This window comes from Vigna unguiculata, chromosome 2 (assembly GCF_037176805.1).
Source record: "Vigna unguiculata cultivar grain cowpea cultivar isolate G323 ecotype 2 chromosome 2, ASM3717680v1, whole genome shotgun sequence".
Classification (NCBI taxonomy): domain Eukaryota; kingdom Viridiplantae; phylum Streptophyta; class Magnoliopsida; order Fabales; family Fabaceae; genus Vigna; species Vigna unguiculata.
Genome location: NC_140793.1, coordinates 30,394,773 through 30,413,714, shown reverse-complemented (window position 1 = coordinate 30,413,714; position 18,942 = coordinate 30,394,773). Strand labels below are relative to the sequence as shown.

Genomic DNA, 18,942 nt, shown 5'->3' with positions numbered 1-18,942 from the left:
AGGGCTTAGACTCTTTATAAATTTGATATTAGAATCCAACACTTTTGACCTCACTTGTGTGACAAGTTGGTCTTATAGTTAATGTAGAATGTCTTACGCATTTTCCTTACGTGGAATTAAGATAATAAAATTTAAATTTAACTTAATCTTATTAAATTAATTTATTAAAGAGATGTTTATTTTTACTTATCTATTTTAGATTAGTCTATTTCTAATCAATATGAACTTTAAAAAAGTAAAACATGAACAAAGAAATGTAAATGCAAGTATAAGTGTAGTTTTTAAATTGAGCATCATAAACTATATAAACAAAGAACACAAAGAGTGAATTAAGTCAACATTTCAATATAAAAAGATACACATGACATATCTTACTCAATAATTGTTTCAAACTTATCATTATAGAATATCTTACTCAAAAGTAATGTTCTCTTATATCAAAACCAATTTAGAGTATGTTATGCAACAAATTAATCAGTTAATTACATGTTTAGAAAATTTTGAAACAAAAGAATGCATAAAAGAAATTGGAAAGTGCCACTATCATTGCTGCTATTGAAAAAAAAAAAAAAGATATAAACTAAGTCTGAATCCACTTATTGCTCAATGTTGATGGGCCGTCAAGTCCAATCACCAACATTAAATATTTAGTATTTTTCTATAAATACTTAGTATGCAATTAATATTAAATTCAAAATTTTATATTTATTCATTTTAACTATAAAATAGAAAAAAATATACCTCCATTACCCTAGTATTTATCATCAAATAGATATATTGTTCACAAGTGTATTTTACATTTGGAGTATCTTTACTTGAGTTTTTTTTTTTTTTTTTAACTTTACTTTATTTAATAAGTATTTGTGAGTTACATACTTAAGTTTTGAATTTAAGTCCAATGTTTAAGTTTAATCTCTCAATCTTTCATATAGATTTTGGCCACTAAACGTACATTTAAATGTAAGTTATATTTTAAAGGATAGAATTATGAAGAAAACAAAAAAAATATACCAGCTTTAAAAATCAAGTTGTCATTTGTAAGAATGAGTACATGATTTATATATTAAAACAAAAAATACTTATAATGTCTGACCAGACATTGCTTAAATTAATTAAGAAAAATATCATCAAATAAATTTAAAAAGAAAGTTATTTTTTTATGATTAAAATAAATAAATAAAGGGTTTTTTTTAGAGAATAATAATATTTTGACTCACTTATAATCTACTACTTCAATCACCTTTAAATTATTACATTACATCACTAAAGACAATTAGAATAGATCGATGAAGAGTATGGATGTCAACAGGACGGGTAGGGTACGGGTAGTAGCTCTCTCGCACCCTACCCGTTGGATAAATATCTGCCACGTACCCATACCCATATCCGTCGGTCGGGTATTCGTTATGCGGGTACCCGTTTATTTTTTTATATCCGCGAGTATCCACGAGTACCCACGAGTACCCATGGGTATTTACAAAATTATTTAAAAAAAAATATTTAATCATAAATTCAAATAAAATAAAATAAAATACATCACTGTCATAAATTTTAAATAAAGTTCAAACAAACTCAAGTCCATACAAGTCCAAATAATCATAAAAATAATTATAAAATGACGTTCAACACAATGAAAATTCTTTAATTAGTGCTTTGATCAACAAGCCCACTTTCTCCGATTGATTCTTGAAAAAAAAAATAGGTCAAAATATTTTTTACTAATATATATATATATAAGGGTATTTTTGTAAATTAAAGTTTAGCGGGTACGGATACTATGATACCTATACCCGTCCCGTTAACATGCATGTATAAAAAATACCAGTACCCGCAGGTAGCAGGTATCATTTTTAATATTCGTTTTCTACCCATTGCGAATTTTATCCGCGAATACCCGTAAATACAAATATTTTTTGACATCCCTGATAAAAAATGATTGGAACGGTGGATTAAAAATATGTAAAAAAATAAATCAAAATATCTGTGAATTTTATTTGGTAACATGCATGGAATGCAGATGTTGGCTAGAACAGGGTTGCCGATAGATATGACTATTCTTTTTCAGAAGACTAGATCCAACGGTAGATCACATTTTAGTAGCAGTGAGAAAAGCGTATCTGACGGTTAGTCACTGATATGAGTTTTTTCACATACTGAATCGTAATTACATGTAAATTTGATTGGATGACAGAGATTGAGAGTACAATGTGGAGCAGTGGAGATCGAAGGGTGGGGGATGACACAGCGCATAGAAGAATGAAGGGTGAAGATTCAATAGGGAAATAGACGGTACGGCACCCTACATTTCATTTCATGTGCGCTCCAATTAAGATCCGTACTTTTCTGTTTCTGTCTTTGATTGCAGAGACCCTTCTAGATTCTCACGATATTTATTGTCATATAATATTTTATTGAAAAATAGATGTTAAGCAAATGTTTTTTAATAAATAGTAGTATCAAAACATATTTTTCTAAAAAAAAAAATAACAATCCTATTCTTCTCCCCTATTTCATATTTCACATGCAAAATTTTCATCATCAGCCTACTTTTTCAAAGTACATAAGAGAGAACCACAAAACCCCAAAAGAATGAATAGATATAATAAATGTTGTCATAAAACCTAAGAAAAAAAGCAAAATGAGTTAAAATGAAATACAAAAGAAAGTAATATATATAAAATATCTACTAGAATGTATCAATGGTATATTTTTATTTGTTTTATTGATTTGTGATGCATTATATTTTCGGATTTTAATATCTGTATATATCATCTACCTTTTTACGATGACTAGATGTAGAATCTGTATATCATTAATAGTAGGTTATTTTTGTATTCGTACAAGTAATTTTGTTGTACATGTTTTATATTATAGATTAAACGGATTATATAATATATTTAATGTATGTTTCACTATGCAATTATTATTATTATTTAATAACTTTATTATTCAAATATTTTTCATAATATTTTTTAAATTTGTCTGTATTTTAATCATTCATTACATGTAATGAGTGAAAAAAAAAAAGTGGTGAAATTTATGAAGTGAAATATAAGTATACAATAGTAAGGATTTAATGATGGTGGATGGTTACAATTATAAAAGGTGGTGATTGCTATAATTATGAAAATTAAAATTAAAAAGGTAAGAAAATTGTTATAATGTTTTGAGATATGATTAGAATATAAACGTGTTTTTATATTTTGAGTAGGTACAGAAGATAACTCTAAAAACTGGAGTGCAGTGGGAAAAAGAAGATCAGAAGAGAGAAAAAGATGGATAATGGTAATGAAGGGGAAGAAGCAGTGCAGAAGATAAGAATAATGTTAGTGTGTGGTAATGGGAAGGGTTCAAGAAGAGGGTCATCATCATCATCATCATCATCTTCTAGTTTTTGTCAAGCAGATGAATGTGATGTGAACTTGAACATGGCAAAGAGTTACAACCGCCGACACAAGGTTTGTGAGAGACATTCTAAGGCTCCTGTTGTTTTAGTTTCTAGCATTCGTCAGAGGTTCTGCCAACAATGTAGCAAGTATGTATCGTATTATCTCATATAACATCAACAATGTCTATTCTTTCTTCGTAATACCAGGATTTTCATGTTTTACTTCATTCCCTTTTCTCACTCAACATTCTTTAAAAACATTGTTGTGACCAGAAATTTTACCTGTTTTCCATGTTAGTGTATGGTTTGAATGTATTATGTGTGTCATTAAGGGTATAATGTGAGATTTGGGGAGGGTTTTGTTGTGGGGGATGAAGTTTTTCAGACATTAGGTTAAGGAGGGACCAATTAATTACCGGATAATCCTAATTCATTCTCATAAAATCAGTATTATAACACATTTATATTCCATACTATAAATAAATTGATCTTAAAATTATATTTAAATGATATAAAATTTTTAATATTCTTTTGAGCATAAACATTTTATGTATGAGAGTAAATATTGATAAGTAATATGATATTATTCGATAACAAATAGAATAGTAAGTCTAATAAAGCAATTTAAATCTCTTAAGGAGATTCATTGGAGGCTAAGTTTGCTGAAGTAAATCTAATAAAGCAATTTAAATCCTTTAAGGAGATTTATTCAGGAGATTCATCGGAGGATTCATCGGAGGCTAAGTCTGGTGTCAGCTAGCAACCGGAGTAATTTTAGTTCCAATAACGTATATTTAAGTTATTACATCGAAATATTTGTAGTTGAATCTCGGGTTGGATCGATCGATCCGTCTTTGGTGTGCACTAATCTGTTTATCCTTTTTGACAATGTATTTTTGGCCTTAGCTGACTCAATTATATCTCAAGTGAGTTACTTTAAAGAAATTAGAGTATTTAAAACAAGTCTACGTTGTTAAAAAGTGAGTTTAAATCTAGCTCATTGTCATTTAATAGACCTCTAAAGTGAAGATTGTTTCCGGTTGTATATTATAAATTTGTTTTTTATCTAATGGATATGAGATCCCATTGTTAATATGGTATTGTTTTGGATGAATGGCACGCAGGTTCCATGAACTTGCAGAATTTGATGAGACCAAAAGAAGTTGCAGGAAAACATTGGCTGAGCATAATGAACGTAGAAGAAAAACTCGCACAGAAATGTCCTTAGGAGATGATTAACATGTTCATCTCAAGTGACTAACCGCTTGCTGTTACCAATTTTAAGCTTATAATTTTCTGGAGTTGTTCTTGTACCAGAGCCTACTTTTCACTTAGGACAACATAGAACATTGTTTAGTTTGAATGATGCAAATTGGTTTTGAAAAATGGGCAATGATTGGATTTGTCACTATATTTCTCTAGAATTAACTAGGTCTTGTTACTCAGTTTTGGTGATTGAACCAAAAAATAGGCAAAGTTTATTCTGTGCATGCAAGTTTATTATTAGGTTATGTTTCAAATTGTGTGAAGGGAAAGATGATGACATTGTTTTTATGAATTTCTTAGAAGAAGAAAAAAAAAGTAATTAAGAATGGCTTAAAATTAATTTTATATGAACCTTTTTTATAAAAATTGTTTCATTTATATTAAAAATATGATTTTAACTTCCATAAATTCATTTTTGTTAAAATCGCACAACGGAATGTTTGTGTTTGTAAAAATAAAGAGGATATGATATTAGTTTGCTTAATAAAAATTGTCCTTTAGACATATTAAATTCAATTAAATTTATTTTTATAATAACAACAATTAAATAAGGAAGGTAGAGAAAGATAAATTGCACCAATTATTTTATATTACGTTCAACTGTTATTATCTTTAAAAAGAGATTAACTCAACATTAAAAATAAATTGAGTAGAAGTAGGAATATAACAAATTTAGAAAACAAAACATTTTTCGTGAAGTCATAAGAGATGAAAGATACTTCTCTTTCCACAAGACACTTCCCTTGAATCACACAAGAGATGAAAAAACACTTTTCTTGAACCCACAAGGAATGAACACTTCATTTAAATCACACAAAAGATGAACAGATTCTCCTAGCAACAACAACAACACTAAATCACACAAGAACTCACTTGGTGAAAGTGATCGCTCTAACTAGAGAGTTCTCAAGTACTCAACCTTCTCTAATTTCCGTGGTTCGTAAAGAGAACTCTCACCTTCATTTATAGAAGTCATTTCTTAAATTAGATTAAAAATATGAAAGCTCAAGTCATAATTTGTCGCTTATAATTTATTATCACGGTGATTTTTCTCAAAAATCATTTTTCATTGAGATAATAGATTATTACTACGAATAATGGATTATTCTAGTGAGTTTTGCAAAAAATAAAACTCTTTTGATGTTATGCTACTTGGATTATGTCTTCTTCTTACTCTTGATCTACTAATTTAATTATTTTAAATAAGATACACAAATCACAATACAACAACTAAACTCTTAAAAGTCTTCAATATATTTCTTGAATCCAAATATTTTTTAAGCTTTAAGTCTTCAACATTTTCCCATGAATGTCATTAAGTCTTCCACATTTCTTCCTAAGTCATCATTATCAAAATTATTTATTGAAGCAAGATGTTCATTTTCTTCTTTAATTGTTTTATTAAGAAATTTATTTGAATAGAACCACAATGTAATGTGATACTAATATGTTTATACCTTTTTTAAAATATGACAATGGAGTAAATAACATACGACCATAGTAAAAAAATTAAGCAAATTAATGCAATTATTACAATCCATATAAGTTATAATCTATCATATTTTAATAAAAAAAATCCCATTAATTCTAAAATCCAATAAATTCAATAAAAAAATCAAAAGTTTACACAAAGCAGGCCCTTATCACAAAAATATAACTACAATTCCATGATTCACAAGACTTAAACATTTAACTCTACTTTCGGAATACACATGCATTAAGTAGACTGAAAGATTTTACACTTATCATACTATCTCACAACCTTAATAAGTACGTTCTCATTGATCAATAAACTAAGACCAATGTCCTTCTCAAGTATGAGACTATAAATTTCTTACACCTACACAATTCAATTTTATTTCATATTGAAGCACTAATTTGTAGAAATCTCCTTCGACTTTCACAATTAAATATCTTTCTCTATGTGAATTGAATACTGCAAGGATCAAGATAATCCATCAAATCACAGTTCAATACACCATAAACTCAAACTCATAATTGGACTTCCTCCCTTGAAGTCTCTACACTCTCATCATCCACAAAATTCATGCATTACATTTCTTAATATCAAAATAATTTACCATCACATATAAATATAAATTTAATATATATTGATTCATGAAATTTAGCTACTAGTGCTCAATGTGGACTCTTTTCTGCCCAATGCAATCAACACAGAAGTTCCTTGGAACTTGAGTTTTAGTTCACACTCAACAATAAGGGTTTAATGCTTAGTGTTTCCAGCAAGCTTCCAATGGTAGCTACTTGGCGCCCAACGTCCTAATTAGGGATGTCAAAAAATTCCGTACCCGCGGGTATCCGCGGATAAAACCCACAACGGATAGGAAATGAATATTAAAAATGGATACCCGCTACCCGCGGGTATGGGTATTTTTGATACCCGCATGTTAACGGGGCGGGTACGGGTATCATAGTATCCGTACCCGTGGATACCCGTACCCGCTAAACTTTACCTTATATATATATATATATATATATATATATATATATATATATATATATATATATATATTAGTAAACAACATTATGAGTCTTCATCCAATAATGGTGGTCAGATTCTTATCCCATAAATGAGTAAATTACTTCCATATACTGTGGAGGTATTGATGTGTCTCTAAGACTGGTTATGAACCAACATGGAAGGTAATGAAATTAACACTTTTACTTAGATATTTTAATTAAGTGATTGTTAGAAATTTTTACTGAACTTCTTATGTTTTAAGACTTTTCTAGATTAAAATTGGACAACATGAAACTTTATACAATGTTGCAAGAGGTGGACATTGATGAAGTTAGTAATTTCTTTAATATTTTATTCAAAAATAAACTACAATATAAATTGTTAGTGATTTTTTATTTGTTTGTTTTTCAAGAATCAATCGGAGAAAAGAGACTGGTTGATCTAAGCACTAATTATGGTTAAATATTTATTTTTTAAAATATTTTTGTAAATACCTGCGGATACTCGTGGATACCCGCGGATATGAAAAAAATAGACGGGTACCCGCATAACGGATACCCGACGGATATGGATACGAGTACGGGACAAATATTTTTTCAGCGAGTAGGATACGGAAGAACTACTACCCGTACTCTACCCGCCCCGATGACATCCCTAATCCTAACCATTGAAGTTATCTGTGATTTAATTCCAAATAGCGCCCAAAGAAAATCAACTGGTGCCCAACAGCCTAGATTGTCGGAGCTCTCTGGAATCCAAATTTTCTTCTAGCATCCAACAATTTTGAGGTCCCACCTAGCACCATAAATGAATTTAGAGTTCAATAATACATATACATATTAGATTTTCACATTGGTACACCGAAACTATTTTTACTTAAACATTATAATAAGTATAATTTGTCCCAAAACATCCTCGGACAATATCAACCAACCAATTTGATAACAATATAACTTATTTCAGCATTTCCAGAAACTAAAAACTCAATCCTTAAACAAACATTTCAATTGTAGCATACAAAAAAAAATGAATTAAAAAATAAAATTTTAAATACTAAATAGAAAAAAATTGTATAAAATAAATTGATATATTAAAAGTTAAATTAGAAAGGACTAAATATGTTTTTCATCCATAAACTTTGATGTGAAATTGAAATCCGTCTTTATCTTAAACTTTAATACGGTTTGATCCTCAAACTTTAAAAATAAATAAATATAATCCTAATAACCCAATTACATTAATTTTATTTGACATAACAACATTTTAGACTGACATTTAAATTATTTATATGTTCTAACTCAAATATCAATATAAAATATTGTTTAACACATAAAAAAATTAAATTAATTCATTTTTTAAACTTTAAAAAAAATAATGAATTCCATATTTACACTAAAATTAAGAAACTAAAAATATATTTAATTGGATCATAAACAAATAAATAACTTAAACAAAACCGGTAGTTATATATACCAACCTCAAATGCCTTTAATCTTGATCGGTTGAACTCAATTATTCATGAAATAGGGGAATGTTTTAATACAATTCATAAAAGTAAAATTAAAAAAAAAAAGTAAGATAAGAAGACTGTATACTGAAATGTTTATTCTTTTATATCAATTCGATAATCTAAATTAAATTAAATAAATTAAGTGACATTTTTAGTGTAATTATATCCTAATCAATCAAATTTAATCTGAAGTATAATAATAATAATAATAATAATAATAATATATTTTCCTTATTATTATTTATCATATATGAAATTTTAAAAAGTGTACATTTGTTTATATTTTTTTCTTTTGTTATTACTTGATTTATGTTAATCAATTACGCTTAAAACCTTCTTTTATAGAATTATGCGCGGATTTTTGGATAAAATTATTTACTTGTCCTTTCCTTTAAATAGTATTTTTATATTTATATATTACTGAATCCAATTGATAAAAAATTAACAAACATGTTCATCATTGAGTTGGTTTGATTCTAATTTTGAAAAAAATAAATCGAATGAAAATTAATTCTTTAATATTTTATTTTCCTCAATCCAATCCAAACCCACGCGGAGACACCCTATACCTTCAAATAGCAAGCCACATCTAAAATGTTTAAATATTGTCCTTCAGAAAATTTGTTTATGGTTATTTTTGAAAAAAAAAAGTCAAACAAAATAATAGTTAGAATACTATAATAAAATCGAAAATTTATTAGTTACGGGGCTTTGTTGAAAAATGTACAAAATATACATTCACGAAATAGACATTTAATAAGTCGTTTGTTCATAATAAATTTATGCATACAAATATGGATAAATAGAATATTTAGAATATATATATATATATATATATATATATATATATATATATATATATATATTTATATTAAAATGGTTTTAACTTTTTAACTCTAATACAAATTTGAAATATTTTATATTTAAAACTTTGATACAATTTGATTATCAAATTTTAAAAGTAAATAATTTTTTTAACTCAATTATGTCAAATTTGATTGACGTGTAAAGCAGCAGCATTTAAAATTAACGTTTGAGTTACTTATATAGTTTAAAACATCTTAACTCAAATATCAATTTAAAAAGTCATTTAATACAAAAAAACATTAACAGTCTTAAAAATAATATATCAAGTTATTTTTTTAAATTTAAAGATAAAAATGTATAAAAATTTCGAACAGAATCAAATTTAAATTTCACTTAAAATTTAGTCAAAAAACATATTTAATTTAATATATATTAAAAAATATTTCCCTTTTTATATACAAAAATATCGGCATAAAATAATTTCGAACTCTTATAAATTTTAATGAAATTTTGAGATGTTCATTTCATTTGATATTTTTATTCATCGTTTGTTTTTGTTAATATATTTCAGTTTAACTTAGTATTAGCATGAAGCATATTTTTTTTGTAGATACATAATGTTTTGAAATCAATCTCAAGTATATTAGTCCAAATATTTTAAAAAATGCACTTAAAATCCATTTAACCTTATAAACATTTACGATAATTTTTTTATTTGTAATATTAAGTGCTATATATATATTCTTTTAATATTTGTGTGCCCAAAATTTTGAGAATTTACTTGCTAAACCACATACTAACATTAATAATAATAATAATAATAATAATAATAATAATAATAATAATAATAATAATAATAACAATAACCCGGAGTTCATGTTGCTATTAGTAAACTGCATATTGTACGATAAAAATTACCAGTATTTTCCATCGGGTAGACTTGTGTATCACACACGTAAAAGATTAGAACTGTATGAAATTTTAAAACATTGGCAAACTACCCGGACCTAAAAACTAGGTTTGCAAGCAATTTACTGTAAATAAAAACAACATTTTAATAATAACAAATAAGCATTTTTTTATCACCAAAAAGTGACAAAAATATTATTCAACTTGAGTAATGACTCATTTTAGACATCTTTGAAATAAGAGCATACATAAAATCAATGTTTGAAAAGGAATGCGAATAGACATCAGTTATCACATTCTATAATTAAATTCTTATCATATCGTTTTCTGTGTTGAGTAATTATCATTATTCAAGACCAAAAATTTGGCAACTTCCGAGTTTAAGGGGTGCCAAATAAATGTTTGCTAAAATTAGTTAGCCAAAAATATAGGAGGCTGGCTTGATTGATTCGGAAGATGAGCGAAGAAATGAATCAATCTAAAGCATTTATCACTGCATCAACTACCTCTTGTGTGGTGCTTGTGCCTCCAAGGTCCTTCGTCCGATATTTACCCTCCAAAATCACCTTTTTAACGGCAGTTTCCAATCGGTCAGCAAATGCAGGAAACTGAAGATGTCGAAGCATCATGGCCGACGAAAGAAGGAGTGCCACTGGGTTGGCTTTCTGTTGTTCTACTACTTTCTCATTACCAACATTTCCTGCTGAAGCACCTTGTTCGAACACAGCGTGATCAGCCCCGACATTACCTGCAAAACCCATGCCAATCATTTCTTGAGATATTCGATTTCGATCTTAACATAAGTAGGTTGAGTTGAGTATGAATTTTACTCAATAGAGAAGGCAAGGGAGAGGGAACTCTATCTGCTATTTTTGTTAAATCTTCCCCATCTTTCAGCGTCATTGCCACCACCACTGCCCTCACAAATCACAGTCTCCATCCACTGACTTCACTACTGTTACTTACTATCATTGGTAACTACATTACTCCAACTTGTCTAGTGTGGCTATCTACAACCATTTTTTAATTTGGTTCGGGTTAATTTTCTTTTCATTGAGCACAGATCTCTAATTTAGGTCCCCTCCCAAACAGCTGCACTAGCCCTATCTATCACATCCCTGATCATCTCCATTCACTGACTCTGCTTCTATTAGTTGTCACTACCATTTGACAACACTCCATTACTCCCCAATCACAATGGCAGCAGTCGCCCCTATTGCTGCAACCGAATGTTGTGGTAAGCAAATAAAGTGCCAGTTTGAACTTTATGACCTCTAATATTTTTTCTTTCCAGTGAATATACAATTTATAACATAAAAGACACATTCTTTCATCACATGTTTTTCCCGCAATAATCTTCTGACACAGTTCGTGAACTCTGAACCTAGACTAGATAATTCTGAACATTAGTCATAGGCGCATCTCACAACCACAATGACAAGGAGTTATTTAATAAGAAAATAGGAAAATAGCAACATCATAAAATTTGAATTCTAGAGCTACAACATATAATATTCTGGAAACTAAGAACCATACCTCCCGGCATGACTCCGGTGCCTCCAGCAATACCTGCCGCTGTATTTGCGACAAGATTCCCATAAAGATTGGGGGTTACCTAGCATGTGGAAAAACAGCACTCGTGAACTTCAAAACCCTTCTTCGGTATTAAGTGCATTATAAAATGCTTCCCCAAAGGAAAAGCAAACTATTGAATATGCATACTAATCCTCTCGTAAAATTAGATTAAATGAGGAAACGGTGAACGTTACATTTAGGATGTTATCACTATTCCAAAGGCAACATAACAAAATAGTGTTCCTTTCCCTCTTTCTATTGTTTTTTATGCGCTTTAACAAGTTAAAAAAAATACTGAAAGCAAACAAGCGTTGATCACTCGTAATTGCACCATGAATTAATCAAAGCTGGTAAATAATTGAGAATCAGGATTAAATAATAAATTTGCTTACCATGACATCAAACTGCTCAGGCTTTGAAACAAGCTGCATGCAGCAGTTGTCTACAATGATTTCATTGTACTTGATACCAGGATACCTTGTGGCAACCTCTCGACAAGATTCCAAGAATAAGCCATCAGCAAGCTTCATAATGTTTGCTTTGTGCACAGCAGTCACCTTCTTTCTATTATTTAGGTAAGCATACTCGAAAGCATATTTAGCAATGCGCTCTGAACAGAACTTTGTTATTACCTAGCAAAATAATAGTATGAGGCACAAACATAAAAAAACTAACAGTTCATGATACCAAGGTGCTAACTTCATGAAATATACATTGAAATATTAACATTAAAAAAAATCTTGAGAGAGAATATAAGAGAAAATGAATTGTCTATAACAATAATAATCCCATAAGAAATCAAGAAATATCTGGATCACATCCACAAATTAACAAAAATATTCAGGCTAAGAACTTGAAGAAAATGTTAACAGAGGGGCAGCATGTACACAACTCATACAAAGGACTGAAATGAAACAAATACATAAAATTAGTACCATTCTCCACTAATTCAATTACAGACCTAATGATCTCCTCTTTGTTAGCACTTTTCGAGGCATTCAACAAATCACTAACAATTGCCGTGGATATTAATCCATGATATAACATACGCCATTGGATGCAGAACAGATTTATTATCTAAGGTGACCTATTTCTTAAAAAAAAAAGTTAATTATACTATGTTAATTCCCAAGCAGCATTCTCTTTGCTGTTTCTGAGGTGATCAGAGCTAAACAACTTGGCACCTGAAATCTTTTCAAACAACCCCAAGAATTCCTAATTAATTTCTTGGTACAAAAATTTCAAACCCCAGGTCTATAGCAAGTCAAAATAAGTCCCAGATCAAGTCAAATAAATTCCTCACGTCTCCGCGTATATTGAATACTCTACCATCCACAAACCACAACCAAAGCATCAAGAATCTGTAACAAACTGCGATCTCCCTTTATCAGTTCTTTCAATTCCACTCAACCAAATGGAAACAATTCAACCAAAAAAAGTACACAGTATGCCAAAACGAATCTCCAATTACAATGGCAAGCAATGCACTAACGTTTTCACTTATCAACACTCACGAATCACAAATCACCTACGGCTTGGTTAAGCCATTCATGAATTGAAACTCTGCTAATTCTCGCAATTCAACGCGGCAAACAACAGACAACAGCTTATAATTTAATTAATCAATAAGTAAAAGCTCACTCCCATTTTTCCATTATCTCAAATTCAATGAATTGAGATAAAAGCTAATTATTCAGCCTTTGTTTTGTTAGAACACAGAGAAACAAAACGCAACGAAGGTGCTCAAACGCGAGTACCTTGAGGCTTTCGACGACGCCGGGAACAACCTCGTGTTCGAGGCCGGAGTACTCGCCCTCGGTGTTTTCTCTGATGACGACGATGTCAACGTTCTCGTGGCGCGTGGGAAGGCCAGGGAGGTTGAAGCAGTTAACGAGCGATGCGTAGAGATCAAGCTCCTTCCTCAGCTGCACGTTAAGCGAGCTCACACCACCGCCCATAGGCGTCGCCAGCCCTCCCTTCAAACACACCTTGTTCTTCCTCACCGATTCCAGAACCTCCGCCGGCACCGCCTTCATGTCGCCATACACCTCATACTTCTCGAAGTACACCGGCGCGTGCATCGCGTCCATAACCTGTTCCACAGCTCCGGTCACCAGCGGACCGATTCCGTCTCCTGGGATCAGCGTCACCGCCCGCGGGGTGCCGTCGCCGGGCCGAGGCATGTATGTGACGGATCGGGCCGGATTCAGGCGGGCCAAGAGATGTTTGAGGAGTGGCGCGGATCGTGTCGTCGCCATCTACGGTGGCGTGCTAGGGTTTAGGAGTATTGGGTGCGATTTGGGGTGGTGTGACGTGACTATGTGATTCGAATAGCCATGGAAAGGTAAAAAAGCGCTGCGCGAAAACGAAGGAATAAAGGAGGGAAATTGTAGTCAATTTATTTATTTTTTTAGGTTTAATTTATTTGTTTCATTTCTTCGATGAAAATAAATTAAAATAATATAATGTATAAGTAAAATTTGTGATTTTAGACATAAATAAATGTATAAAAATGAAAAATTATAACACTTTACTTTTATTACTACTAACTAAAAAACGACATTTTAAAAAATAAATAAGTAGAGAAAAGTAATTGAGGAATCTCTTAATAATTTGTGAAAATTACATAATAAAAAATAAGAAGGTAAAAAAACATTTGTATAAAAAAAATTAAAAAATGTTTTTTTACAATATAAAAAAAGCAGATGAAGCACGGTGCTTTTAGTTGAAAAATGTATTTGCATGCGTAGTACGTTGGCATCATCACTTTATTTCCTTAATCACTCCAAAGTTTATTGTCTCGTGTCGTGATGTTTGTTTCTTTTTACTTTCTTTTTATGTTACCGGTGAAAACATACAACTTTTAAAGGTGTTTCGTATTTTATAAAATTAGAAAAGGAAATTAACACTAAATATTATAATTGAAAATTCAAAAAAATAAAGATGAATTTTAGTTTATCTTTTCTATTCATTTTGCAAAGTTTAGGTAATCTCTCTAAAATAAAAAAGTTGGATCCTTCTTATAATTCTAAAATTTCCGTGAATTTAATATTTTTATTATATTTAAAGCAATTGGTCCAAGCAAGAGGATTGGGTAAATCCATAGTCAACATACCACAAAACGTTAATATAATAATAAATGTGCAATAATGTCAATTTATTAATATGTAGGGACTATTATCTTCTTTTTATTATTTTTAATAATTTTTGTACTTGGGCCTTTGAGAAATGACATATTCCATGGATCAATCTTAAACTATATCTAAAATAAGTTAGTTATTGCTTCGTGCAACCCCATTATCGTAGGAAGAGACTCAAACTCCCTCCACCGCTGCACCTTATTCATTGTTACTATTACCACCCTTGTTACTATTATTACCACCACCACTTTCATCACCTTCGCTGTAAAGAAGAACACTGTGGAAAAAGAATAACAGAAAAAATGCGAAAAAAACTTGTTTCGAAATATATACATGTCCCGAAAACCTTCTTCTAAACACATGTCAAAGTGTTAAGGAAAACTCGTTGGGTAAACACATTATATACATTTTGGAAATTCTATTCTGAAAATTCTATTCCAAAATGCATTTAATACATTTTGAAAATTATATTTTAAAAATGGTGTTTTGGAAATTTGTTCTAAAAATCTTATTTAAAAAATTATAAAAAGTTTGTTTTGGAAAGTTTTCAGAACACGTATTCTTTAAGTCACTTTCACACAAGGTGAAATGGTTATTTTGAAAATTTAAGAAGATGCACCAAGAAATTATGAGGGTGCATGAAGTAAAAGCAAAATAAGTTTTCTTGCATTGGCCCATCAAATAAGTGGACCGAAAAAGTCTGAGCCCCCAACAGTCCCACTTAAAGGGGATTAAGATCAAAGTGATTTTTACCTACTGTAAAAAGTTCAATTAATTCTTAAACAGTGTTCATAATTGTATGAGTTCTTTTAAATACTTTATATTAGAAATTTATCCCCAATTATTCTACATTAATTATAAATCGCATCTTACTTAATTTTACTATTTGCAGCTTTGATGGAAAGATTATAACCCAGCTTAACTTGTTCAATTCGACCAACCAACCTAACTTGATTTTAACCCGATCCCATGTTGTCTAACACGGGTTCAACATTGGTCAATTTTGCCTCAACTTTAATTAATGTGGCATGATTTGAACTTGATCTAGCATCAACTTGGCCTGGGTTCAACAGGACTTAGTTTGACATCAACCTCACTAAATCAACCTAACACGACTCAATTGGGTTCAACTCCACTCAGCCAAAGATGGGTTCAATTGGATTTTACCAAAAGTTTCAACTAAACCAAAACTATATTAGGCATAATTGGACTGGATCCGACATTAGCATGACTTGACTGCATTTAACGTGGCCCAACTCTACTCGACCTAACATGAACACAACTATAGTTAATTTAACATGGGTTCAACTTGACTTCAATCCAAGTGGGCTTGACTCGATTCAAATTAAGGTGGGGCAAACGCAACTCTAGCCAATATGGTTTAGACTCAACTCGGCTCAAGGTGGGCAAACTAGACTCAACCCAATATGGGTCAGACCCTACTTAACCCGGTGTGGGTTTGTCACATCTTTATCTAAACTAGGTATAACACAATTTGACCCAGCCTGACACATATCATACTTACCTTGGCTCGATATATGTCTATCTCAACTTGACTTAGGTGGTTTTGACTCAATTGAGCCTAAAGTGAACCTAAATCAACTTGACCTGAAGTAGGCCTAACTCAACTCAACCCGAGGTAGGCTCAAAATGAATCGATGCAAAGGGGTTCAACTTGATTCGGTATATTGAGGGCCTATCGTGAATGAATTCAATGTGGTTCTAACTCTACTTGACTTGACATGGACCCAATTCAATTGGGCTTTAGAGGGTTTTACTCAACTTGGTATGAAGTGTGTTTGACTCAACACAACCTTGTGTGGGTTTGACTTAACCCTTTGTGGACCATGCTTTACTAGGTTCACATGGGCTAGATTTGACTTTGTCTGAATGGATCCCAATTCGACTTCATCCAACATGAACTTTATTGAACTCAACATGATGTAGACATTATCAATTTGGGCATGACCTAAACAAACTGGTATAAGTTTAATCTGAATGACCTACTTGTGCCTAACTAAAACTTGTCTCTTGTCACTTGGACCGACTTAAATATACATGCTCTTTGTATGGCTCAACTCGACATAGGTTCGAATCAATTTGGTAAACATGAATCTAACCCAACTTGGCCTAATACGAGTCAGATTTGCTTGATTTAACTTGCTCTAAATAGACTTTGTCTGACCTAAACTGAGTTTGTCTCATTTTGTCCTAACTTGTATTTGTCCTGACTTGAATTTGATCTATCTTGGTTTGACTTGGACTTCATTTGTCGCGACTTTACCTAGGCTCGCTTGATCATCTTGAGATTGTGTTAGCTTGAGTTAACATGACTTAAGTTTGACCTAACTTTGATCATATTGAATTTAGTTTTGGACTAAGCATGTGTTATGTGTATACAACTTTTTCCTAAGTATTTATATTTTTATTTTCCATTTTGAAATATGTTTTCTACCTTAAGACTGTGTTTGAATTGAAGAATGAATTTGAAGGAAAAAGGAAGTTAAAGTGAGATTGTTTGAATTAAGAGAAATTGATAAAAAATTAGATTTTTTTTTGAATGATGTGATTGATTTAATATATTAAAGATTATTTTAATTGATAAAATTGGAATATTATAATTTATTTTAGTGATAAAATAGTATTAATGTAATTTTTAAAATAAAATGAGTTATTATTAACTTTAATATATTATTATAAAAGTATTATATATATATATATATATATTATTTACGAACCTATATGTAATTGAAAGTGGACCATCATTTTCTGATTTTATTAAAATTTGTACAATATAAAAAAGTAAATTATTTTATTTCTTTAATCTTATGTATTTATCATTAATTTTTTGAAATATTGTTGGATTAAGATTCAAATAGTTTTTAATTATTTGCGTTCTTATATCGGTCACGTATAAATTTAAACTTTAAATAATTCTTCCATAATTACTATTTTTTTACTAATAATTTTATTTTAATTAACAAATATCAACAGTAAAATATCATCATACACTAGTGTAGTTTTGGCTTTTTAACTCGCGTTATAGGCTTCGGTTATCCCTTAACCGAAGCATAGAATGGCGCAGTGACACTTTTGCAATTTTTTCTAACTTTTATGTCTCGGTTTATTAGAAAACCGGTGCTAAAAGATCTGATATGCCTCGATTTTGAAGACTCAAAGCCTATTTTCCAAAAATTATTTTCTGCCTCGGGTGGAATTGAACCATTGCCAAAAACTATTTTTTGCCTCGGTTAAAAATTGAACCGAGGCCAAAAGGTTCGTTAGGGTTCAAAAATCGCGAATCACTTTTTTTTTCTTCTTCCTTGCGTGCACGTTTACTCTCTCAACCACCCACCTCCACTGCTACTGTTGCGCTCCGACCACTCATGACTACTTGACGTTTGGCTCATTTGTGTTCTGGCTTAGCGAAGTGCGATTTGAGGCTTGCGAAGTGGGAATCATTTTGTTGTGTTGCAGGTGCGTGGATGAAGATTTGTCGTTGATGGTGGTGAGACGTGTAGGTGGCGGTAGTGTGAAGAAACTTGTCGTTGCGACAAAGGTGGTTTTGCGATTTGGGGGAGGAGACGCGATTTAGGGTTTGTGATTTGCTGCAGATGGTTGATTTTTGTTTGCATTTATGCAAATGTGATGTTCACATTTTCATGTATGAAGAACATGGGGTTCCATGGTGGTGGCACGATTCACAAATTGTTCTTATGATGAAGGAGAAGATTGTAGTGGCTGCAGATTTGTGGTTCTGAGTTTCAGATGTGGCGGTGGTTGACGGAGTTGTGGTGGAACCATGGTGGCTGCCTAGGGTTTCTGGTGGAGAAGATGGGATGTTGAAAAGGCATAAAGGCACATA

At 30.9% G+C, this 18,942-nt stretch overlaps 2 protein-coding genes across 3 annotated transcripts; one reads left to right on the top strand and one right to left on the bottom strand.

The window, feature by feature from the left end:
* The first annotated feature begins 3,191 nt into the window (after positions 1-3,191).
* LOC114166805 (squamosa promoter-binding-like protein 13) lies at positions 3,192-4,917 on the top strand. The gene is made up of 2 exons (XM_028051646.2): positions 3,192-3,535; positions 4,513-4,917. Exons 1-2 carry the CDS (start codon positions 3,276-3,278, stop codon positions 4,625-4,627), a joined length of 375 nt encoding a protein of 124 aa, XP_027907447.1. The 5' UTR covers positions 3,192-3,275; the 3' UTR covers positions 4,628-4,917.
* Positions 4,918-10,622: 5,705 nt separating this feature from the next.
* Positions 10,623-14,303, bottom strand: LOC114173960 (isocitrate dehydrogenase [NAD] regulatory subunit 1, mitochondrial). Of its 2 annotated transcripts, none has more exons than XM_085670116.1 (4): positions 13,695-14,303; positions 12,330-12,557; positions 11,899-11,977; positions 10,623-11,110 (listed from the first exon to the last, which is right to left on the bottom strand). In XM_085670116.1, exons 1-4 carry the CDS (start codon positions 14,193-14,195, stop codon positions 10,836-10,838), a joined length of 1,083 nt encoding a protein of 360 aa, XP_085526242.1. In that variant the 5' UTR covers positions 14,196-14,303; the 3' UTR covers positions 10,623-10,835. The 2 variants fall into 2 exon arrangements, with proteins under 2 accessions (XP_085526242.1, XP_027914470.1); XM_028058669.2 differs by having other exon boundaries at positions 12,330-12,569; positions 13,695-14,301.
* Positions 14,304-18,942: the final 4,639 nt, after the last annotated feature.